Source organism: Micromys minutus, assembly GCF_963924665.1.
Source record: "Micromys minutus genome assembly, chromosome: 21".
In the NCBI taxonomy this organism is placed as follows: domain Eukaryota; kingdom Metazoa; phylum Chordata; class Mammalia; order Rodentia; family Muridae; genus Micromys; species Micromys minutus.
In genome coordinates, this window is record NC_137956.1 from 29,099,472 (window position 1) to 29,125,404 (window position 25,933).

A 25,933-nucleotide genomic window follows, 5' to 3' on the forward strand; every position below is an offset into this window, starting at 1 on the left:
TCATACATACACAGTAGCATAGTTACCAAATAAATACATTTTGTAGACTAAGGAGATTCATTCTTAGAGGCAGTTCACAAGGCTCAGAAGTCTGCTGTGTGCCAAGAACACACAATCCCCAAGCGCAGCGGGTTCCAGGTAAAGACACTACAGCTGCACTAACCATTAGGCAACTTTCCAGCCAGGTGCAGGTGGAAAGTGATTGCATACAGTGAGACTGCTCTCTCTAGGCTCCAGCAGCCTGTCCACCTCAGGCCTTTCCCATGCACTGAGGTTGAGGAGTTGGGAACAAACAGGTTTTTCATACAAGGCTCTGAAATGGTGACATCATCTCCAGAGATGAAAGGAGGAGGGAAGGGTCTGAGGTTGGCTGAACCCAGAACCTGTATATTTAGTCCCAGCATCAACGGCAGAAGATGATGGAGTGAACAGTATTTAGCAAGTACTTTAGGGAAAGACAGAGACAATGGTAGGTCGGGCAGACTCTACTTTGTAGAAACAGCATTGTGGGTGTTATTTAGATGTGTTCTAAATGTGTGCAAGCAAGTATGTGCAACACGGTCACTGTTCACTGCCTAAGACCCAGACCTAGCGTCCACCACTGTCTACTGCACAGAGTATGAAAATTCACAAAGGTTTCTCTAAGCTAGGAGAGCTGCGTGGTTGACCTGCTTCTATATGACTCAGTCAGTATGGAGTTCAGTGATCTACCGGCTCTTCTCCAAGTAAGAACAAGCTAGGTGCTTCACTTCCAAATGTTTATGACTCCTGCCGTGCTCCAGGTACTCCTTTCAGGGCGTTGAGAGCTAAAAGCAAATAAGAATGACCTAAGGCATCTGGAGAATTAAAGTTTATTGGGACCAATGACTTCACTGTTATGTATCTACTTCCATATTATAGATATGCATATGTACATGTATATGTGTACATACATATATATTATGAGTTGCTCTTCACCCAGTTGTGTCTGGTATTTTATACTTATTACTCCAATTCTCTAAATTAATGCCCTCACACATCTGTCTCACATTCTGACTCCTTCTTACAGATATCACAATGAACATGCAGTAACACAACAAGGCCTACTCTATTAACTACTAGTTTCCTTGGGAACAACTGGCTTCTACAGAAGCTTTCCTCTTTCTATTCTCCATCTGTTTTTCTCCAATTGCCTGCCATGCCTTTCAGCTTAGGGCACCAACAGCTCTTTCTTGGAAGCAGATAAGGTTGGAAACTGATAAGTTCATTGATTTGTCATCTGCTTCCAGTACCTCTGACTTGTAAAGCAATCGCAGGAACTGCCTCTGTGGTCACATGGCATTCTTTACCCATGATTCCCCTAACACATGAATAAGTTTACATATAGAGCAGTGCTCTGGCTTCCTGGTTGCTTCTGATGCTGTTCCTCCCAATCAGCTTCCAGTTTATTCTCCAACTCTACCACCTTCTCCTTCAATATCTCTTCCCTTCCTATTGAAAGGATTCACCTGGGTGCCAAGTCTAACTTTCTTTTGCTGTGTTTTCAATCCTCTGTGTGTGTCTGTGAAAGGGCCATCAGTACTCTCCAGAGTGCCAGGGCTCCTTTGCATCGTGGAGGATGGGTGGTAGTGAGAACCATAACTCAGCTTCCTTGATGACCAGGATGGATGCACGTTTGCCTCCAGAGATGCATGCATGCCTTTCACTCCGTGGTGTGAGCCACCTATCCAGTTGAACCCTTACTCTTAGGCCCCCAAGGAATTCTTTCAGAGAGTAGAGGCTACATCTTTGTCCTTTTTCCACAGGGGCACTGGAGTCTAGACCTAAATCCTGTGGGCCGATTTCCTGCCCTTGCAAACAGAAATCACCTTTTATCTTCTTCTTCTTCTTTTTTTTTTTTTTTTAATGACAGCTCATTCTGCTGAGGAAAAGAACCCTCAATATTTATGTTTGTGTCCCAGTTCTGCTCTGAAATGCTCAGTATAAAGGGTCCAGGTAACAGAGGTGCATTTTTACTCCCAGAAAAAAGAAAGCAAACATTAAAGCCAACATGATTTTGTTCCTGTGATTAATATACACTGCCTGCATTCTGAAAGCTCTCCTGGCTGCTGCCCTTGTCTCATCGCACTATTGGGGATTGAGCTCCACAGTGATGAATCTTTCCACAGTATATCTGATAAAAGGGGTGGGTCAGTGGCAAAGAGCTGGGGCTCATTAACAAATAAAACTCTATGTCTTCAGTCCTGTGACTCACAGTATGGAAAAAGTGGGACTCATCATGGCCTAACCACCCTTGCTCCTGGTATAGCAGAGAGGAGCCCTTTTACTGTTTCTACCTGGAAAAGTTTACTTAAAAAAAGTCCCTATGAGCTTCCATGAGAAACCACAAAATATTGTCACCTGCCCTTCCCCCCCCTCCATTCTTCTTCCATTCCTTAGTGATTTTGCCAAGGACAACTATAGACTGACACTGGAATTGAGGCGACTTTCTCTATCAGGGAGTCTTAACATTTTACATTTGTTCTCTGAGGCCAGGCGATCTCTGGGATTCTATTCAATTCAGCATTTGCTGAGCCAGATGCGGTGCGTTAGATGCGTTGGTTACATCCTTAGGGAAGGGCTAGCATTTTGGGACACATTGGTTATGCTTCTTGCCTTAGGGAGGTGGTTAGTGGAGGTGGGGGAAAGTTGGAGTCTGTACTGTTTACATCCAGTCATGTATTTTAGGGTACCTTGGGAAGGTGGACTATGGTTCTTGGAATATGGCTCCACTCTGGGGTATGCCTGTCAATGATCCAGACACACCAGTTCACATATTCTGTTTGGCGACTCCACCCTGTGTCTCATTCCTTGACAGGCTAGGCTCTGCAGGGATGATGTTTGTTCTATAACTCACTCAGCCCCCATTCCCCACCTTGATATCCTGACTGGACCTAATCTCCAGCCTCAGAGCAAACTGTCCCCTTGCCCTACATGGACCAATCTGCCAAGGACAGTCCTGCTTCAAGATTACTCTCCGTCACCTCCTGTGTTGTCCTGTGGAAGGCTTTTGTAATAAATGGCTCCCAGAAACAGAAAATAGCCTTAAGAAGTGGGAAAGAAACATCAGCAGAACTTTCACTCAGAGAGGCCAGGCTTTAAAAGAAAAGCCCCTCTATTTGCTTTCCTTGTGCTTCACAAGGAAAATAACTTGAATGTCCTATATTTTCTTTCTTTACTGTTCTTTCCCACCTTTTTTTCTACTCTAAAAGGGCAGATTCTAACTTGATAGAGGTGTATTCTCAACATGGTCACTGAGCTGCTCTCCCCTTTGGAGAACTTAGGGGGGCTCTGAAGAGGCTGTCAGGGGTGAGATGTGTCTGAGCAGAACAGGGGCTGGGTTTGTAGGAAACCAATATGATTCTCCTGGCTTATGTGCTGTTTATTCCCCTTCTATGCCCTGACCTCTGACCTTGACATTGAGATCCTAATATGAGGCTAGATTTAGGTCACAGGCGCAATGACTGTCAAAACATAAGGAGTTCCAGCTGAAGGTTTATGTTGCTTACACCATAGATCTTACACCATAAAACAGGAAGGGGAAATGGTTGGAATCTGGTACCTTTATGGACCATAGGAATGAGATTCCCACTGTAGATGAAGCTACAGCTTTGACCTCTTTGTTTTCTTTTTTTCCTACTTTTAGTAACACGGGTTACTTGTCCTTCCAAGAGAAACAATCTATTCCCTAGCCAATTTAGTGTCTGAATTGTGACGACATTCCCCATTCTCACTAAAAATGAATGGTGCTGCAGTCACCTGAGAATGTCCTTAAATGACCATGATCTCAAGGGTATACACAGTGAGCAAAGCTGCCCCCTAGTGGTCAGGGCTCATTGCTGCAGCCTTACAGTTCTCACAGAAAACCTGGCTTTACAGGAGGCATGCTTAGTGGACAGGAGCTAAGTAGGTGCCCTCCTCAGAGCTTGGTGACTTCAAAACAACCTTTCTAGGCAGTGTCTCTCTGTAGAAAGGGCACAGGGGGGAGGAATCATCTCACACCCTGGAAGAGGAGGGGAATTGGAACTAGGACCAGGTTCTTTGAAATTATTGCTTCAGGGGTGTGAACTGGGGCCCTGCTCTGCTTCTCTCTCCTTATTGCAGTAGGAGCTGGTGATTTTCTCTTATTGGTATCAGCTCCTCCAAGCGCCAGCAGAGGCTGGCCTCATCCTTCACAGAGACAGCTGTCAAACTCTGGCCTTCCTGAGCTTTGCTCCTAGAGCACAGCTTGCTTCTAGAGTTTGCCTCACTGGTTCCAGGGTGTTGTTGTTGCTGCTGCTGCTGCTGTTTCTGCCCTGCAGATCACCGAGCCAGAGAACTGGAAAAGTGAGACTTGGTAGGCAAAGTGGAGCCCCCAGAGCTCAGTCCTTCACAGGTAAATCCTGCATCAGGCTGGCCAGACCCTAGGCATTGTCTGGAAGCCCCCTGAACCCACTTAAACCACTCTTCATAACCTTCCTGATCTGCCTGCCTGCTGCTCCTATTTAAGGACTACCCCTGTCTCAGCTTCACCAACTCTCAGCCTGCAGCCATTTATTTCTCCATAAAGGGAAAGGCTTTTCTCTGTTCATAGCCTGAGCCATAAGTAAGGAGCATTTAGGAACATGTTGCTCACTTCCCTGAAGATCTCTCTCTGTGTTCATGGAGGCACTTCAGCACCTAGGATCACCCTACCATCTGACTTAAACTAGATAACAACAAAGCAATTATTATCCCTTAAACATCTCCCCCTGATGGTCCCAACCGTGTGTGGAACCCTCTGACACTTCAAGAGTAGGGAATTCTCAGGGGCAAGGGTCTAGTTCATCCTCTCTCCCCTTGTCCTTGGCTTGGAATTGAGCACTCATGGGTGCTCGGCGAGGACTTGCTAAATTTGTGGAACGTAGTTGCAAACAGAGACTCCTATCTGTCCAGTGACTTAGTGCAATCGCTCTCTGACATGCTTATGGGGTAGCTCTGTCTCTCTTGGTTACCATGGGACAAAGTAAAGCTTAGTTACTAATTTGTAGCTCCCATAAAGCCAAGTCCCCCTTTTCTACTAGTGTCAGAAGGAAGCTAATGTATTAAAGTAAAACAAATAAAGACAGGCAAGTGAAGGTCCTGGAGTTGACTTCGAAACTTACACTGCTCATTTCCCCCAGCTGGACAGTGGAACGTGGTGACATGAAAATTAAACCGTGCCAAGGGCTTTGGCTTGTCAGCATCAATAAATGTCTGGCACAGATAAAGAACCCTGCAGCATCACAACCTGCCCGTGCACATTGCAGGAGGCTTCCCGAATTCTCCAGAGGCCATACGTTATGTGAACATCACCCACTTTCCTAAAGAATTAGACTTACTCCCTCAACATTTTTTTTTCTTTTGCAAAGCCTATCTGGTTAATTTAAAAGGGGAGATGATTAAGAAAAAGCACTCTTTTCTTTGCAGCTAATATTGAGTCATAGAGGCAAGAAGGCTGTTAATTTTGAAGTGTTCCTGGGCAGGGCTTTCTGCTGATTGTGTTGCTATTGATTCGAACAGCCACAAGTCTTTAGGATCATTTTTAGAGCAAAGACATGAGCAGGGCTGAAATGACAATCAGTCTCAGATAATGAACACTCCTGCTTAGAAATCATTATGGACTGAGCCCTGCTGGGATGGTGCTGAGCCTGGGGAGTTAGCATTTGCCTCAACAGAGGAGGGAGTCCCCGTGCTCCATGATTAGTCAGTTCTCTGGGCCCAGGCATCCAACCCTTAGGAAAATTTGTCTGATTTCTTCAATTCAAACACAACAAGTGGGATTTTTGTTTGTTCGTTTACTTGCTTCTTTAGTATTTTCTCCAATCTCCTGTGAACTTCTAAGAGAGCTTTAATGAAAATGCCCAGAGTTTTCCAGCTGTTCAATTCAAGGCAATGACCACTGGGGAGCTGTTGGGTGTTTTCTTCTGGGAAATGGGGGAGGGGTGGCTGCTTTCTATGTATTGAGGGTGAGAGTTGGCTTCACATGGATCTGCCTGGTGGCTAGTTTTCTCGATGTCTAGCTGGCTAAGTTTTGAGTAGGAAAATGAGAAATAATAGAGTAAAAAGTTTATGACATGAAAATTCAATGAAGTCAAATAGCCTCTTTTACCCCTGTAGTATCATAGCTCGATTTTTCTGGGATGTGAACAGAGAGACTATTTGGAATGTGCCTCTGCTTGGGTACTGTCTGCTGTTGCTTCCATGGCATGAGGCAGGGTTTAGTAGAGTCACATTGAGAACAGATGGCCTGCAAAACCCTATGTCTTTCCTCTTGGATCTTTCCAGATAAAGTTTGCTGATCTTTGATACACAAGAGAGGGGCATTGTTTTTCTACTAGTGGTTATCTTCATGGAGACTTAGTAGGTGTCTCTTGAGACATACTGTCTTGTCAATGTCATAGAGTTTGGTCTAAACTCTGAGTGGTCAGAATGAATGGTTAATTCAATGAAGTTCTCACAGAAAGTTCTGCCACAGAGATCACATTCCTTTGTACCTATGTGACTTGGGGGTCTTGGTCAGACTTACAGAATTTGCTTAAATCTATTCGAATACACTACAGGACTCCTTAAGACACTTCTCCAATGGGTTTAATGGTTTTCCTCCACTGGGGCAAGCCCCTGGCATGCTCCTGCTTCTCTTCCTCCCAATCTTCTGAGTTACCTGAGACTGGCAGCCCACTTATTTTCAAGCTCTGAATAGCAGACTCAGGTTGTCCATTATGGCAAGAAAAGCAATGAACTAGTCTATGGCCACACCAGTCAGCTTATTCTCTTGTGGGCTGTGTCTGTCTTTGCTTGGCTGCTCACTTTTTCCCAGAGGTCATGTGAGGTTCAGGTCATCTGGAAATTTTGGTTTTAAAATACCATACTTCGGAGACTGGAAAATGTCAGTGTGATTAGCACCTTGCATTCCTGGTCAGAGTAGCTGGTGGGAAATCTATGCTGTGACCTACCACTCACTCACCTGGATACCTGCTGAAGCTTGCTATTTTCTAAACATTCCCTCCTTGATCTTCCCCAAGGTTAAGTGAGTGTTGGGAACAGAAAAAAAATGCCTGTTGTCCCAGAAGCGTCACTAGGATGCTTTGGAGATGGCATGCAGAATAACCGTGTGTTAAGACAGAGGAGGGGGAAGGCTTTAGTTTGTGTCACCACTATTTCTCTTCAAATGAGTCCAGTCACCAAATGCCTCCTGAATTTGTCTTGGCTGCCTCACCTCAAAGCTTCCCAGCTGTCATCTGCTTCTCCTCTTATTCCTGCCACAAACATAAAGGTATTCTAATAGTCCAAACAGCTTGCCCAACCAGGAATGAGTAATGCAGCCACAAGAAGTAGCCGAGAGGGGGCAATGGGAACAGCCATCTACCAATCGGCACTGAAAAGTCAGAGCAGAGAAAAGTGCTCTCAAACTCTAGACTTAAATATTTGCAATCAAAATCTCATTCAAAAAGGATTGGTTTTAAACATGCACACTGTTCCCTTTACTGACATAATTTTGGGAGAATTCAGTAGCTCCTAAATGCTTGACTGAAAAATGTCTTATTATTTAAATAATAGGATTGTAAAGCCTAATTTTTCCTGCAGATTTTTCCCCTTGTAAATGTGCAGAAATGGCCTGACAGAAAAAGGGGGTTTGATTGGGATAGTTTGCAAGAGATGTGTCTATTTCCTTTCAATGAATATAAAAATCTTGAGTTTCTTCCAAGAGACAAAATTAGGGCACTGGTTGGGTTGGTAAATGTGTTCCTCTTCTTCCAGAGGCATCTGCCACTCCATCCTCCTTTTTCCTGTGTAATTTCCCTGCCTGTTCATTGTCTCTTCTGTAACTTCTGAGTCCTCAAGGAATGGGGGAAGGTCTGTCTCATTCTGCTTCATCTCATTTTTCTTTCTGCTGATAATGTGCTTAGCACATAGTAGGTGCTCAGAAATACATGTTAACAGGAATATAAGTAGAACCATGGATGAGGAGCAGTGGGTAGTCTGTACCTTGGAATGACTCTGAGCCTCAGTTTACCCATCACAAAAATGTTCCTAATAACCAGTTTTGCAAATACTTCATAGGGTTTATCCGAAGACTCAAGAAAGGGGGGGAAGGTATGCACAAAACACACCAAGAGATGAAAAAACGATGGAAGGTAGATCTCCCCAGCCAGGAGTTTGCAAAGACCTGGTGTGGATCCTCAATGCCTGGAGGGTGAGCAGAGGGCTAGAAGACATCGTCTATAATCACTGCCTGAATTCTCTGTTTAGATGACACAAGGAAGATTCAACACTCGGGTGAATCTGAATGCTCTGTGATGAGAGAGAGAGAGAGAGAGAGAGAGAGAGAGAGAGAGAGAGAGAGAGAGAGAGAGAGAGAGAGAGAGAGAGAGAGCTCACAATTGTGGATCTGGGCCAAGCCAATTCAGATAGATGGGCATGTGGCAGAGTGGTAGGATGGGGATGACCTATACAGATTGAATACAAAGAGAAGCTCAAGGTGTTTGAAACAAACATGTCCTCAAAGCCTTGTGGAACTCTTATTCTGGTCTTAATTCTTGCCTGCTATTCTCTAGGTCACAAAAGATTGTCCACCAGTTACTATAGCAACATTCTCCTCATGAAGTGCCCATGTTAGAATGGAGATGGAAAAGTCTTTCTTATTAAAATAAGAAGAAAGAACAAGAAATTAGGGGTTTGATATATTTGCCCTCTATTTAAAGCATCCCTCCTTTTATGAGAAGAAGAAAGAAGTAGCTGCTATTATTACAATATACTGTGAATCCCTAGCAGTTAAATTTCCCAACTAACATCTCAGCCTGGTAGAGCCTATATTTGTTTGACTACATCAGAGATGATGCTATGTCCTAAAGAGAAAACAGTAGCATAAGAGAGAAGGGACCACAGGCTGGGTGGTAACAGCCTTGTCAACCTTTAGGCTGTCCTTTAATGGGAGAGCCCAGCCACACTAAACCCATACCAAAGCAGATCTTTATTGACCATGAAGTCTTGCTGGGTCATCCAATCAATCCTCTCTTTGGCTCCTAGTGACAATCACACCCAAGCTGTCACTTGAGGAGTACTTGTATGAAGTATGTCTTGGCCCCTGTGGTTCAGCCATGGTTATAGCCTTGGGTAGGGCAGCCGCATAGGTTTGGGCATAGCCTAGGCAGGTTGGGAAGCTGGTCAGCAAGCCCTATGATGAGAACACACTCTACTTATGGTCAAAGACCAACTAACTCTTGGTTTTGAACTTGTCATACAGTTTATTTAGTCTCAAATGAAGTAAAAAAGAAAGGCTCTCCAAGATTGGAAGTATGTGTGTGTGTGTGTGTGTGTGTGTGTGTGTGTGTGTGTGTGTGTGTTGCAACAAACAAAGGCTTTCTTTTCAATTCTTAAGCCCTAAGATCTTAGGTCTATAAGTGAGATTCTACTGCCTTCTCTGTATAAAGCATCCTGGAGACCCAGCATAGGGAGGACCTGCTGGTGTAGGTGGTGAAAGGCTATTTAGTTAAGTACATACACAGTGAGTTATAACCCAAGGAGTTTGAAAACACCAAGTCTAGGGTTGGCAAGTGACACAAAGGGGGAGCTCCTCCCCTGCAGAAAAGAGCAAGGTGATCAGAACTCTGCAGGTTGGGTGACAGGATTCTGGGTGAGCCCAGAGCAAAAGAAGTGAGGGCTACAGGACAATGCAACCGCCCTGTAGTCACCACTTATGGTGACACTGGGTTCTTGGAATTGCCCCATGGTTGGGACATAGGCAGTGCCCAAAGCATAGAGGGCAGATTCCAGGAAGCTAATGGCCTTCCCAGACCTGTCATAAAAACCAAAAGCGAGTGTGACAGGCTTGGGCATACATTGGGTTGGGTTTTACAAAAGGGGCACATGGGCTCGTCAGCAGACCCGTGGGCACTAGTAGGGGAGGGTGGAATCATCCCACTCCAGTTGGGCTTGCCTGGTGCCACTCTGCCCATGTCTGACTCTGCCCATCCCGTCCTCTTCTTCCTCTTCACTGTCATCAGAACCACTGCTGCTGGAGCTCACGCCTTCCTCTGCTTCCTCTTCTTCCTCTCCTTCAGTCTCATCTTCCCCATGCCCTGGTCCTTCATGTTTCTGGACACCAAGGAGAGAAAAGAAGTACGCATCAAGGATTCCGCAGAGGCCACTTGGGAGCAGCAAACACTGAGGAGTCTTGGGATTCATTTCACTTAGAGCTAAACCCCTCACCCTGCCCAGAGATAGGATCTCTGTAAAAGAGAGTGGTAAGAGGAAACTCAGAAAGTCAGATAAGAATCTAAAATAGCTACACATAGTGAAGGAAACATATTAGTGTCAGTGATAGATGGGCATTTAAACCAGCAGCATCATTTACTGACTTTTTCAGATGCATCAAATGGAAATGTCAGGTTCTTAACTATTTGCCTCCTAGGGGCAGAATCATGCTTAATCTTGAACCCCTTTCCATGTGGGAACTTTGTGTCACAGGAAATAGAAGGTCTTCTAAGCGAAAGGGCTGTCATTCCAAACTATACTTTTGCAAAAGCCAGTGTTTATGCCCTCACTTTCCCTAAATGCCCACTTCTGCCATGGTTTGTGAGATCAAACCTCACCCCACCCTTGACAGTTCCACTTTCCTTTCTTCCAGCTTCGCAGTGATTCCAGCAACATCCCTTTTCCGGATTTAGGCTTTGAGTTGAAAAATCAGGTCACGAGTGATATTTGCCTTGTGAGGCTACATAGCTCTTTAGATGGCCTTCTATCCAATTCTGTGATCTTCAAACTGTGCCCTTTCTACAAGGCCTCTATCACCCTAGCCTGCTGGAATGATGATTATTTCTTCGAATGGCCAGCCCCCAAGACTCTACCCACTGAAGCCTCAGAAAGAGGTCAGTGTTTGTGAGGCACACTACTGTCTGCTCCTCAGAACACTCTTGCTTCTCACACTTTAAGCCCAGCTCTTTGAGAGCTAGGAATGCTCACCACCAGCATCCTTAGAGAAACTGAGCCATGCTGGCATGCTGGATGCGAAACCGGAGCAGGACATGAGCTGCTGTTCAAACTGGAACCAGACAGCAATGACCATCTCTTTGCCTATCCCTTTTCCTGATTTTTCTCTGGACTTGTGTCTTCTGGACTAAGCATCTGAGGGCAAAAGGAAGGATAGGCAGATATATAGATCAGGGCCCTTGCATGGTGGCAGACAGCTTCTGGAGGCCTTTGGACAAAATCAAGTGAATTTCAGAGTTCTGCTGCCTTGAATTTGAATGCTGGCTGTGTGTATTTGAACATGTTACAACTCCTCTCTCAGTTCCCACATTGGTAAATGAGGATAACGCTTCTCATTTCGCAGGGTGCTGGTGTATACAGAACATCTGGTATGAGGACTGACTTACAGGGAGCTTATTAAATGGCAGGTGGTGTTGTTTTATTTTTGCTTTAACTTATTCTGAGTCTTTAAGTGAGCTCCCTAGGCCATCTAATTTACACTGTTAGCTAATCAAGAGTTCAATATTGAATTCAGCTCTGAACTACAGTGGGAGTAAGGTGCAGATATTGAATGACTGCTTGCTATGAGAAAATTCCAGTTATGTTTGTGGTGTAAGAGTGATTCACACATTTAAATTAGAGAACACAGTTCACAGAGAAGTATGACTTGTTCATGTCAAGAGGACTAAAGAAGCACAGAGATGGGAGAATCACTGGAAATATATCATTAGACTAAGAGGAGTCTGGATCCTAGATTGAGGCAGAGGAAGTACCACGTTGATTATCCAGAGAAGCACCCCACTCAGAGCTCCCATCCCGGAGAGGATCACCTCCATAGGGTTGACTGTGATAGTCAGTGCAGAGTCATCCCAATCCATTTCAGCCTCCTTGGCAGCCTCAGTCTCTTGGATAAAATGCTGGTGGGCAATTCGGACTCGGTACACACCCATGGCCACAACAAACACTAGCATGCACACAGAGATAATGATGACCACAGTGGCGATGCTCGGGACCACTGAAACAAGAAAGGAACCCAAACAACATGACAATCAAAGATATAGCTCATTCTTCTGAAACACAAAACATCCACGTTCACAATACAACCTTCCCTCCCGATCCCCAACAGTAGGATTCTGGGTCCTTAGAATGAAATATGATGAAAGTCTGAGATGTACTTTCATTGAATGTATATCAACTGTTCTAGCCACTCTACTGCGAAAATTGTGGAGAGTTAGGGAGATAATCAACATGAGCTTCTACATAGGTGCATAGTAGGTATTCAAAAATGTAGATTCTCTTTTACCCATGGCTTTTCTCTTTAAATTATATGGAAGTTCCCAATGAAACCCAGGCACTACAAGGTCTAGTAGGAACACAAGTACCACCAGATGGTGACATGTTATGACAAGTGTTCAAACAAAACCATGGACAGAGGACTTTGAATATGGTGAATATGTGAGGGGTTCATGGGAAGCCTTTGAGTTGGCCCTTAAATGACGAGCATAATTTTGTTCCAGACCTTTGTACTAATCTCTGGTACATTAGTGATTGTATGAATGTTCTTGCTTAGTTGGTTGACTCCCGGTCAAAACCAAGCATGACCAGAGAAAGGGTTTGTAGCCTCTCGGTGGTAGGATTCCCTTCCTCTGAACACCTATGATACAACTGTCCATTCAGTGGCTACTTATTGGGTTCAGTGTCTTAATTACCATGGAGATATCCTACCTGAACTGCGCTGGATACTGCTCCGGGTCTCAGGGTGATGGACAGACTGGAGGAAGGGTGGCTGTACAATAAGGTGGTTGACATGTTCCTTCTCAGAGACTCTCACCTCATGGAGGACACTGACCTGGAAAGAGCAAGAAGGGGTGTGAGTAGGCATTTGTGATAGTTCTCTGAATGGACGAGGGAATGGGCAGATGGGTCAGGTATTCCCTAAGGATGGCAGGTTACACTCACCTCCAAGTTGAACTCATTGCTAGTGTAACGCCCGTTGAGTTCTGAACATTTGATCCGGAACCTCCGGGTCTCAAGGGAGGTGGGGTGCCAGTTTCGGTAACGGAGGTGGTGCAGCACCTGCTCATAGCGGCTCATGGAACCCACACCTGTACCAAGAGACCACAGCTACTGTCAAGAGGTAAAGGAGGAGGAACTGAGGACACAGGGCACAGACTTGTGCCATAGGGGTTTTGAATCCAAGGGTAAAGGTCAAAATGCTTATGGGAACAAGTAGAAGCGGAAGTTCCAAAAACCAAACTAATCCAAAGGATTTTCATGTCGACTAGTCTGTCTACAGATTCCCCAGGAGCAAGGATATGGAGGCAATTTACCCACAGGTTGAAGTCACTCTAGAAAGTAAAGTCTAGGAACAAAAATTTCCACTTGACCCCCGGGACTCTATAATGCACCACACCCCTGGCTGCTGACATACTCAGTAGCCCCTGGGCAAGGCTGTTCTGAGAACACCACCGAGAAGAGGGGATTCCTGGGGTCTTACCATAGATGGAGTAGCCAGCAGTAGAGTTGGTGGCATCAAGGTGTCGTTGGTGGAGCTCACTGTGGTTGAGCTCCAGGCACTCTTGTCTTGGATCCAAGTCCCCTCCAAGCACCAAAATGTCACAGAAATCCAAATTGTGTAGCATTTCTTCCAAGACTGCTGATTTGGGGGCTGTAGCACAAAAGAATGCAGGGAAATGCCATCATCAAAAGTTCTTGCTCGGCTCATCATGCCAAGAAAGAAGCTGCCTAGAAGGTGGGCACAGTTGCTGCTGCTACCTCTTAGAGAGAGAGAGAGAGAGAGAGAGAGAGAGAGAGAGAGAGAGAGAGAGAGAGAGAGAGAGAGAAGCCAAAGAACCCTTCATGGCATTCAGCCAAGGTCTGAAGATTTCCCAGTTTGTCTGTGGACCTCCACATCAAGAACCAAGTTGTGGATTCAATAGGTCATTTTGTATCCCAAAGGTCAATTATGAAACACCTAAAATTTTTCAATTATAAGAGTATATTCTCTGGGTTCTGCTGTGTGTGGCATAAATGTGAAAAAGTGTGAGTATGCATGCATCTGTTTAACTGGGGGGGGGGGGGGGGGGGGCAGAAGATGACCCTAGAGCCTGTCACTGTGGCTTGGCAGCAAACACAGTTAGCCTCCTCATTTAAGACTCTCGTAAAAATGACTATTTCAACAGTAAGTGCAGAAATTTAAAACTACTAATAATAGCTCTTGGGCACTGGGCTATGTGCTCTGCATGCACCTCTCATAAATAGAAGGTAAAATGTGGACCCAGCTAACTGCTTTCTCTCGCATGGCCTGTGTCCGGGTGTTAGCTGCAGCAAAGCTTCCTGCTCAGGGGGCTGTGACCAGGGAAATCGGCAGGCCTTCCTTTTTCGGTCTGATTTTAGCCACAAATGAGGACAACAGGGGAGGGAAGGTCACATGACTTAATGCACCTTGGCATGTAACTCAGAAACCACCTTGGCTGGTCAGGTGTGAAATACCAACTATTTTTAGGTGCCCAGGAGGTCTGCCCCTTGAGAACCTAATCACCAGGGACCAGTGCGGCTTAAGGTGGCAGGTAATTGGGATTATTATAGAAGCAGCTCTTCGGGGACTCAGGTCTACTGGTACCAGTGCATCATTAGCAGTGGCTTTGGATGGGGGAAGGGAGCTGAAATTGGGCTTTTGGAAGAGGCTTCGAAGGAGGCTCTCAAACAAGCATTGCCCTGTAATGCCGAGTCCCTCCGAGTTGCAGAAGGAAGGCTTCTCTCCCTTTCTCTCTGTAGACTTCCCTCTCTCTTGGCTTCTTTACTGCCCACAGCATACGCTCTTGCTTTCTGTGTAAACGTGCGTTTCTCCCCAGCAGAGAATAGAAACTAATCCTTTCCTCAGCAATGGTCCTAATAATGAAACTGGTGGGAATAACAACCAGGAAGTCTCCCCCCTCGCTCCTGCCAGAGCTTAGTCACATTGGCACATGAGACCCAGCCTTCCGCTCTGTAAGTTGTAACACAAACCTGCATTCTATCCTTTGAACACCTTTAGCTTTTCTTCTAATGATCAGAAAAATACATGACCACTACAAGACTTTTTTTTTTTTTCAGTCACAAAAAAAAAGGGAAGGCAAGCAGAAACAAATGATCTCTCGCCATGCCTGTCAGAGGACACTGCTGCTAACATCAAGGACTTTTCTTCTGGGCATCTCTTTCTTACCTGGCTCCTGGATACATGTAGCATCATGCTACATGGATACAGTCAAGTCTACATGTCACTTTGTCTCGCTCACCATGTAGCACAGTGTCTTCCTGCTTCCTGATACTAACATGGATGTGCTGTACTTGGTTAAGCTCCTCCTGCCGATCATCTGAATGTTTCTGGCTTTGTTTGTTTGTTTTTTTCCTATTATGCATTGTTCTGCCACTGGTGAGCAGTGTGGTTGTCCTGAAGTACAGTCTTTTACTTGTCTGTAAAAGGTTAACATCTACCCTCCTTATGGTCCTGTACATACCTATGCCCGTGGCTCTCACGTCCCCGGAGGCCTCAGTCTTGGCAAAGGTGCTGACGATCTTGATGTCAGGAAAGAGAGTCACTCCTCTAGCGCTTTCAAACTGGGTGGCAGGTCTCCAGAAACGCTCTGTTCCCTGCAGGGTGATCTGGGGCTCGATGGCCTGCAGGACCATGATGTAGGCATCCACATCTGGGATGCTGATGCACACATCTTCCCCAAAGCACCTGGGAAGACATCCGCAGTCACGGCCCAGATCAGCTGATCATTTAAAACGTCCGCCCCGTAGCTACAGGTGAGGGACTGCCACTTCCAGTCCTTGCCAGGTGTCCCAACTGTTAGGATTCTCTGAGGACATCAGCAGACTTTCACATTTAAAAACCACATTACCATTCTGACCACTGATAATGCAGAGACTTAAAAGACTGGCTCCTGGGAAGGACGGGACTTTTCTATACTAGCAACACGTGGCCATTAGAGCTTTCATTACCTTTTAGCAAAGTAATCAATGACAGCATTAATTAGGAAGCAACTGCTTGCTTTTGTGCATTAGGATTTGTTAAGGGAATTGCTGTCTGGTTGGCTGTAGCCATCTTATTAGTAAGACCCCAGGGCTAAATTCTCCTGCTGTGGCATATGCATGGGCTGTCTCGGTGGGGACAGCACAGGAGGACACCCCTTCTATGGGTGAGAGCAGAAGGCAGCTGTTGCTCTATTAGTTCAGTGTAGTGCATTGCCACATGAGGGCCTGGGAGGCAGCAATGATATTACAAGAACCAAGGCTGAGAAGTGGGATAGATGAGGATCCACGCCCTGTTAAGCTGCTTCTGGCTGGGTGTATCATTGCTCTGTTCTCTAACTTCCTATCCATACACCAGGGAGAGCAATACTTACCCTACATTAGTAACTGTTAGTTACAAAACTGCTCTTCAGAGCCTGCAGCATGTTTTGAGTCCAGCCTTTCTCACTAGACTCACTGAACCCTACATGTCATCAAATGACATTTGACGTCATCAAATGTTATCACTGAATCCAAAGATTTGGGGGTGAAAGTGGACCTTGCCTGGATCAATTGTGTGCTCTAGGGTTTGGTGCTAGAGCCCCAAAGAGGCAGACCTCATCATGCATGCTGTGGGAAGGTCCCCATGGAAGAAGAATTGGTCCATTGTGTATGTCCTCTGTAGAGATGGATTTTTCTTCTCTTCATACTCTAGGTGGGATTCCTGTCTCCCTTGCTATCATCATCCTGTGGCTTTTGCCATATCTACCAAGTAGGTGCCTCTCTCCTTGTATTCTCCTTGCAGACAGGTCTCAGAGATGGGCATTGGGCAGCCTCTTCCCTCTTTTTTGTTCTAATTTGGAGCGGACTCAGAGGTGTCACCTAACCTTCAGCATCTGGAGTTGAAAGGCTCTTTGCATCACTCCATTGAGTGTTGCTACACACAGGGGCATCTCTGCCAGACCCAGAAATGTGGCAGTCAGCAGATTCATTTCCCCATCCTTGCTCCTTTCTCCTGAGTTCTTCTATTCCAGGTGGTCTCTGACTGCATTTCTACCTCCTGGGGGTTTCTCCAGGGTTCTCTGCCTAACCCTCATCTCAGGCAGCTGCCCTGTCAGGGGAGTGACTCAGGAAGGCTATAAATGAGCTACCCAAGACCTTCAGTGATGTCATCTCACTAGGTCAACTCTGCTCCCCGGGGGGAAAAGAACCATACCTTGTCCTCTCCTAGAATTCCTCTAATTAGCAATTCTATAAGTAAACTTGGGTAATTTGACTGAATTTAATACATATTCGCCAAGCACCTACCAGATACTATGCCTTTATGTCAGACCATTTTAGATCTACCTGCTGGAGAATTTATAGAAAACATTTCTAGGCATCAGATTAGACAAAACACAGAAGGCTGAGCTTGAATCGGTGACAGAAGTTAATATTTCCCTTAAGAAAGCAAAGCTGGGCTGGAGAGATGGCTTGGCCATTAAAGGCTAGGCTTAAAACCCAAAATGTAAGAAAGCGAAAGCACAGGTCCCTGACACATCCTCCAGTGGATAGCAGAAGTGAGGAATGTCAAGAAGCCCTCTGTGAGAAGCAACATTTCAAAGGGACCACTGTTACCTTCTCAGCTGGGCCTAGGCTAAGTGGCTTTCACTCACTGGACTTTAGAAGAGAGTCTGAGACGCCGGACCCCTGCTGTTGGGAACTGCCTGGAGTTGATGTAGGAGACTTTCTGGAGGGCTTGGTTGATGTTCCCAATGTCATCGCCTTCCATCACGAGGATGGACTGTGAAGGGTTGAAGTGATACTGGAAGACAGAAGTGGGTATCATGGGAAACATGATTAATGGTAGCCATGGCTCTCTGATAACTGCAAACTCCACAAAGTGGCCACCAACACCACCAAAATCATTCCCAGAACTTCTGAAGAACTTCAGGGCTTAAATCTATCTGGTTTAAATGAGATAATACACAGGATGAATATACTATAAGTAAAACACTTGGGGCCTGAAGCATTTGAGATGTTACAGGGCTAGAACCTAATTCTACATATGAAATTCATTCAGGATTCATGCATACCTCATATACACTACCAGTGTAATTCCTATCCACAGCCTGGGCTCCCTGTGCACCTTGCCATTCCCTGGCCACCTGCCAGCCTCTTTGATCTCTACCAAATGACTCAGAGAGTAAAAACCTTTGCCATCAAGCCTGACAATGTGAATTCCATCCCTGAGAACCACATGGTAGAAAGGGAGAACATGGCTCCAAATACATAAGAGAATTCAGTAACAAATTGACAGAAAGGTCTCTTGTGCCAAAGAGGGCCTGTGATTTGCTGAGAACCCTAGTTACTACAGGGATGCATATTTACATGCTTAGTAAATTAATATACTGTGAAATGATATATAATATTAATTGCATTTTATACATGGTGGTGGAGCTTTAAGGGTTCAAATACCTTATCCTGAAATACCAAGCAGTAAATAGTAAATAAATATTGGTGCTGAGAACCTAGGAGTGTCTGGCTCCAAGACACTATTTTTTTCTTGCTCTCCCATTACAGATGATGGCTAGGGTGGTGGTGATGGCGAAGGTTGTGCCCTGAATATCAGTACAAGATAGTCTTACAAAATGTAGCTGTTATGCAGTATCTTTCATGGGTCAAGACAACAGCCCCCACAACACTGTACAGCAGATGTTGTTAACTTGTGGCTTGTGGCTCATCACCCCCTTGGGAGTTCAGTGACCCCTTGAGAGCAGTCACCTAAGTTTATTGGAAAACACGGATTTTTATATTTACATTATTTTTTTATATTTTTATATTTTATATTAAATATTTTTATATTTACATTAGGATTCATAACAGTAAGAAAATTACAGTTTCGAAGTAGCAGTGAGAAGGTTTTATGGTTGGGTCAGCACAATATGAGGGTCACATATGTTAGGAAGGTTGATAACAATTGCTGTAGAGACTTAAATATGCTCAATGAGTAATCCAGAAATATATATGATCCATAGAAATTCTAGTGGAGTAAAGAACGGTTACTAGGCCTTGTGAGTGGGGATATTCCTTCAGCAAGCAATACCTCGCTTCACACAGAAGGAGTCTAGTCACTGGCAAATCAAATGAGAGTCATTCAGAAATGATGTGTGGGAGACACATAGGGACAGAAGGAAGTTAGTTTTAATAATGGTCAAGGCCATCTTTTAATCAGAGTTGCTGGTGTAGAGGAAAGAACATGGACTTATTTTGGACAAGTCCCTAAGCCCCAGTCCCCTTGCTTTTGAAATGAGGTCATAATATTTAATTTGTTTTGAGGAGCAGAGATAATGAACATAAAATAGCCCCCAGTGAGGGCTGTGTAAACTGTGTGTCTTATTAACTTCTCTCACAGACCTCGAGCTCTCACAAGCCATGCCTTAGGGATGGAAAGGATCATTTGTGGTGACTTGGGTAAGAACAGGTAGGTTGCTGAGAAGCCTCCCTGATGACCCCTCTCATTTCTGTGATCCTTATCTTAGCACCTTGCCTTTCACGGGCTAGGACTACTCTGTAGAAATCACTTTGGTTCTTAATTTATAATTCACAAACTGCCTGGCTGTTAAGTCTAGCATCTCTGCTTTGTTTTCTCTGTCAAGCCTGGAATCCTGCAACAGTGGCCCCCTGGGATGGTTCAAAGCAGTGCAAGCATTCCAAGGCAGGCAGTGAGATGGGGTGAGAAACAGTGTTTGAGGTTGGATCTCCATAGTGCTGGGTAGATAATACCCCAAAAAAATACTATGTGAAGATTAGACTAGCTTTTCCAGTATGAAGTGGTCTCGTATGCTTCCTCCAATGATATATGATCAACATGCATGTATGTGTATGTCAAAGCCATGCTAAACAATATCTGGGAAGTCAATATTGCCTAACCATGCCTACTGTATTCCTTCCATCTTTCCATTCTGACCCAATGTCCAGGGCATGCACCTTAAAGTCTACATACATACATACATACATACATACATACATACATACATACATATGTAACACAAGAGTATTCCCTCTTGCTTGAGTTTTCAATGTCTCTTAGTGAATGATAGATAAAAAGTATATCTCTAAATATGTCTAGATGAATCCATGGTGTGGTTTCCACTGAGCTCTTTGGTCCCACTTTTGTGCCACTGCTTGGATGCCCACAATACTGACCTTGAGGTTCTAGCGCCTTTCTACAGTGGTCCTTTGTACTGTTTATATTCTGAAATCTGCTCAGTATGGCTGGCCTGTCCAATCTCATTCTTTTCCCAGATATAGTCCTACCTGTTCTTACATATTTTCTCCTCCAAGGGGCCTTCCCTGGAGGCCATTCACCCTGAATTGGAAGCTCTGAAGTGGGACAGCCTAGATTCCAATTCTGGCTCAGCCCATCAGTAACTTAAGGATCTCTTGAGCATCCTTTATCCTTCACTTCTCAATACCTGATTGAGAACCTCATGGTACTTTTGTCAAAGGGAGGAGGAGGTCTTGAGAAAAGTAATGGTCATAAAGCCTTTAGGACAAACAGTATCTGCTTCTCTGGGGATTTCAGGAAGTCAATGCTCACTGTCAAGTAGTAGGTACCAAGCAGATTTATTCACCACTAGAGACATTGAGTTATCTGAAGACAATGAGCTGAGAGCATCCACCTCTGGTCACCCAAGGAGTTGTCCTGGTCTTTAGAACACAGGGCATGGGATATCCTGTCTTCCACAAAGTGGTTTGGGACTCCTCTTCTCATACTGGGATCTGGTATACACTTCATCGGGGCCTTAGATGGGACTGACCCTTCTCTTTATACAGAACTCAGGGGTCTAGGACCAGTGGGAGCATCTTAAAGCTAGGTGAGTCCAGAAGGCAACCCTATCTGTAAGAGAGAAGCTTGCTGGGGCCAGAACGCACCCCCCCCCCCCCCCGCTTACCAGGAGATGCTTTTCCAAGGACACAGCTTTGATTTCCCAAATCACTTGAATATTTTTGTTTCACATAAGCAATAAAAACAAATCTTTTCATGTTCTTTCTGACTTCCAGATATTGCTTGGAGGGGAATTGGTTTCATGTTAACAATGTAAGACCTAGTGGCTGTCATATCTGTTTTCCAATTCTACCTCATGTCTGTCTTTTCTTTTTTTCCTCATTTGTGTTTTGGAGTTGTAACTTTTTGTTTACTTTTTATGTTTCTGAAATGTACTCTTGCATGCCGCTTTAGTGCCTCTAGGCAAAGCAAGCAAGCAAGCAATCTACAGACAAATGAAGTTTCACACCTCCCTCCAGGCAGACACGGAATGGCTTCAACTGTCTATTCCAAAGCACCTGATCTAGAAGTTTCAGAAGTTCATTCTGGAAGTCATGGTCACTACTTGTTCCCTGTTAAAGTGTGGCCACCCCTTAACCTCGGCACCATTTTAGTGAGGCTTCTCTCAGAATAACTATTTCCTGGTATGCTTAGGTCTTGGGTAGCCTTCACCTCATAGGTCAGTGTCTTGTCAGAACCAGTACTGGTGACTACCTTACCTTTATCCCTCGCCCAAGGCTTTCCAAGGAATTGATATCCAGCCCTTCTTTGCAGGCCTGCAAGCAAGAAATCACCTTCTGGCTCTCCATTTTTCCAGGACGGATTGTGAGACTGGCCAGACTGCCATGGAAAAATTGTGCAAACCGTGGTTTGGCCACTTCGCCTCCTGTAAGAACAAGAAATATTGTCATCTGCCTTGAGGACACCAGGTAGTAAGGACCAACAAAAGGTACCTTCTGCTCATGGAGCCAAGATTATTCCTACTGCCTGTGTGTTCTCTAAGCCTAAGGGATAAAACAAGCCAGTGTGAGTGAGTGAGTGAATGAGTGTGTGTGTGTGTGTGTGTGTGTGTGTGTGTGTGTGTGTATGAAGATCTGTGGCACCTTGACGTCTACTACCATGACCCTGTACAGTTCCCCTGTACCTTTCTAAATGGTCATATTGCAGCCTCATTAAGAGCTACTCCCACCTCTTCCCTTTCTCTAAGCCAGGCTTCCCTTGATGGTCTGCTTATAGAGCACCTCACCCAGAGAGCCTTTCCTGGTATCTTTAATAATTACAGCCTCCTTCCCCCATCTTTGGGAGGATTGCATGGACAGATTAAGTCTGGTTCTTGCTTGATTTTTTTTTTTTTTGTTCAGAAAGGACTCAGGATGTGGAGAGAAGACAGAACAGGTTCCCATCTTGATAATTTCCAAGAAAGGTTTTGAAAACTTGTTGAACCTCCATGACTCAAAGGATGACTTTGGATCTCCTAGCTCTGGTACACTGTCAACTCACTGAGTGGCTCTTTCTACTGCCTAGATACTGGCTTGCCTGGGCTCACCTTTACACCTATTTCATTGCACTTATACATGTTCACCCCACACTCCCCTCCTTGTTCCCTGGATTATGCAAATTTCACTATTTTTCAAGGTCTCTTTGATTCCCTGTCATATTACGTCCCTGCTTCCTGTGCCCTGTCCCAGCCCCAAGTCCCACTGTGCTCCAGGCTTAGGGCTTGGATCACTGTTAGTTGATTTTATTGCAGCCCCTTCCACCCGGCATTGCTGGTTGCTGGTGAACTGTTTACATGTATGTGTTGTCCTAAGTAGCTTAAATGCTTGTCATCCTTCCTTGGTTACCAATTTTAACCACCTGCAAATCTAAAAAAGATAAACTGGCGCCTAGTACTTGGTCTGACTCCCCTGGAGATTCTTATTTAATTGGTATAGGGAGTTTTAAAAGCTTGTTGGGTAAAGCAGATGGGAAGCCAAGGTTAAGAAGCACTGAGCAGCACTGAGCAGCGAGATTCCTCACGTCGGTCCTTTTGCATACTCCTTATGTGATCTCTCTCCTTGATGCTACCCGCAGGCTTGCTCTTTGCAAGCTGCTATAATTTATTAGTTTAAGCCTCTCTTTCCTGGATAGCAAGGATCACTCATGCATTATTCATTTTAATGAAGACAATACTGAGCAAGTAAGTATTAGGGGCTGAGTGTGCACCAGACACTGTGCATAAGTTGACTCATTTATTCTTCTCAAGAACACTTGGCCTCTTGTGTCCTCTTGGCATGGTATACTCTGCCTGGCACACAGCAGACTCTTTATAATTGCCCGTTGAATTGAAGGAGATGATGTGCTGAATCCCATCAGAGTCATCACGGGCACTGCGTTTTCCCTCACCCTTTCCTTCTTGCTAAGGCAGCCCCGAGGCCTTGGGCATGGATTGACTATAGGGATAGAGTCTAAGCAAATTTTATTATACCACCATTGCTCCAGTGATGGATTCAGGGGTGGGTCTGGGCCCAAAAACAAAAATGAAGCCAATCAGTACCTGGCATTCCAAAAGCTATAATTATGGTTCAAGAATATGCATGGGACCAAATTTAGGCTACCATCATGAGAGATGATGACTGGTGTCCTACACATAAAAGCTTCTATTTTCTTCTCTCAGAAGGTTTTCAATTAACTCTGGTTGTCTTTCTATAGAGAAGCCACAGCTGCATAAACCATCTTGTCATTAGACTGGGGGTGATAAGGACAATGTAAAATGTAGGACAGAGCTAAAAGAGACACACAGGACCAAGTAGGACCCAGATGGATCCCCACTGCTGTGCTGGAGGTTACCCTCTGTTTCAGGAACAATCTGTCATTATGTGTTAAACCGTTTTGCCCCATGGGTTGTTTCCTTGCCACTTAAGGATTCTTAACTTTGAATCTACTTAGTGCTTGGTTCAGAGGGAATTCCACAATAACTGTGGCTTTGAGGAATGTCTGAGATAGTCATGGCCACGGGAGGACAGTTGGGGTTTTCTGATCTAGACACTTCCTTGTGAATAACACGTTCCTCCATAACATTTACCTGTTCATGCCCTAGTGGTATGGCTTGGATGCCAAGTGCACCCAGAAAGAGGCTCCCATATGGAGGGGTTGATCCCTTGTGTTTAGACGGTGGGCTTTAGAAAGTGATTGGGTCGTGAGGGCTCTAATGACATCACTGACAACCCACTGAGGGATTCAAAACAGGAATAGACTGTCAGGAGTTGACCAAACTGCGGAGGGTGAGGCCTCATTGGAAGCTGCAGATCACTCTTATCGGTTCTCTGGATGTCTTAGGAGCAACTCTGCTCCATCTTACCCTTCCGCCAGAACGCTCTGCTTCGCCATGGCCTGGAAAGAATGTGGCAGGCTGTCTAGGGCCCGAAGGCTCTGAAGGACAAGCTAATTCTGTCCCCATGTAAATATTTTTATTTTTCGAGAATTTGTCAGAACAACAAAATGGCTGACTTTTAATCCTGTGACTGGATATCTAGATATCTTTTATTGACCTCTAGAAAACAGGATGAAGGCCTGAGCATGAACGATGGAGATGCTATCCAGCTGCTCATCTACTCCCTACCTACACATGTCTCTGCCTTTGAGCAGCAGAGTCAATGAGCATCATCCCCTAGGTGTGACCTGTGTCCCAGCACCATAAGCAGTCTCAACATACCGCATCTCCTTGAGTTTTCTCGAACCCCCTGGGAGACTGGCATTCATATGGACACCAGTGGTGGTTTGAAAGAAAATGCCCCCACATGCTCACAGGGAGTTGCACTATTAGAAGGTGTGGCCTTGTCAGAGTAAATGCAGCTTTGTTGGAGGAAATTCTTTAATTCAGGGGCAGGCTTTGAGGTCTCAGATACTCAAGCTAAGCCAGTGGGCTCATGGTTTTCTTCCTGTTGCCTGCCCATGCAGATGTAGAACTCTGGGTTACCTTTCCAGAACCATGTCTGCCTGTGTGCTACCATGCTTCCTGTCACTAAACCTCAGAACCATAAGCCAGCCCCAGTTAAATATTTTCTAAGAGTTGCTGTTGTCAATGGTGTCTGGTCACAGCAATAGAATCATAAATAAGTTAGCTCCCATATTAAGAAAACTTGGGTTTGAAGTTGTAAAGCATATGTCCCTACACTCCAAGCACATCATCTATCATCTAGATTTCCTTGGAGTCTTCATCTCAAAGGCCAACTATTGTGACAGGATTGGCTACCAAGGTATCATATTCTGTATTTTCAACTTAAGAATCCAAGATATGTGATATACCCTGTTTATGAGTCAGAAGTTTCTAGGAAATAGATTTAGTTAGCAATGGGAGACATGCATAAAATTTGAAATACATTTTACCCAGTACTAGATGTGATATAAGATATTAAAAATAATAGATACACTGAAAAGTTTCTCTTTTTAATATTGAAGATGTCCTCATGGACCATAGAGCTCCTCTGTCAAAATTTAGAATAAACATGGTCATGAATCATTTTAAGAGAAAAGAACAATCACAAAACTTTGTTTCCAGACATGATTTTGGATTTCTCAGACTAGATAAACATTTCAAAAACATTTCTTGCATGTCTAGTCTTATGTTAGCTTTACATAATTGTAGGTTATAGGCTGTGATCTTTAGAGTTTATATTGAGTAGAAAGACTAAATTAAATTAAAATATAAGAATTAGATGTTCTAAGATATCCAGGAATTTTAAGGCAGCATATGATTAATTTCTAAACAATATGTATACTAGGTCAGAGGGGAAAATATCTACCAATAGGTCCTTGAAACCCATCAGGTTCTTTATTTCATTCACATTTAAGGAAGGGGCAATCTTGGAGATCTTAAGCTCTGTTCCTTGTATTTTTATTGGATATTTCTTCCATCTCGCTTTCATTTATTCATAAGTTTAGCCTTGTTACAGGAATGGCCATCAAACAACCCTAAGCTAAGTGGCAATTCAAGTGTGCGTCTCAGAAGCATCAACCCTTCAAAGGTCACAAAGACCTGATAGTGGTCCACTTTTGGGTGGCATAGAAGAAGAGACTCTGGTTTTTCCAGGTGAGGTAGGTTGGGGGAAATAGAGAGAATAAATTACAGAATAGAATTACATACATCTGCTTTGGGGGCTG

At 44.6% G+C, this 25,933-nt stretch overlaps 1 protein-coding gene across 1 annotated transcript in view; it reads right to left on the bottom strand.

Moving 5' to 3' along the window:
• Positions 1–745: 745 nt before the first annotated feature.
• CLSTN2 (calsyntenin 2) overlaps positions 746–25,933 on the bottom strand; it is a gene marked incomplete at both ends in the record, with an annotated part of 550,546 nt that continues 525,358 nt past the window's right edge. Inside the window, 9 exons of the mRNA XM_080934098.1 lie at positions 746–806; positions 9,956–10,113; positions 11,817–12,001; positions 12,712–12,835; positions 12,946–13,091; positions 13,484–13,654; positions 15,486–15,709; positions 17,637–17,785; positions 21,511–21,677. Of these exons, the coding sequence (XP_080790224.1) occupies positions 746–806; positions 9,956–10,113; positions 11,817–12,001; positions 12,712–12,835; positions 12,946–13,091; positions 13,484–13,654; positions 15,486–15,709; positions 17,637–17,785; positions 21,511–21,677 (1,385 nt within the window). The remainder of the gene's footprint in view (positions 807–9,955; positions 10,114–11,816; positions 12,002–12,711; positions 12,836–12,945; positions 13,092–13,483; positions 13,655–15,485; positions 15,710–17,636; positions 17,786–21,510; positions 21,678–25,933) is intronic.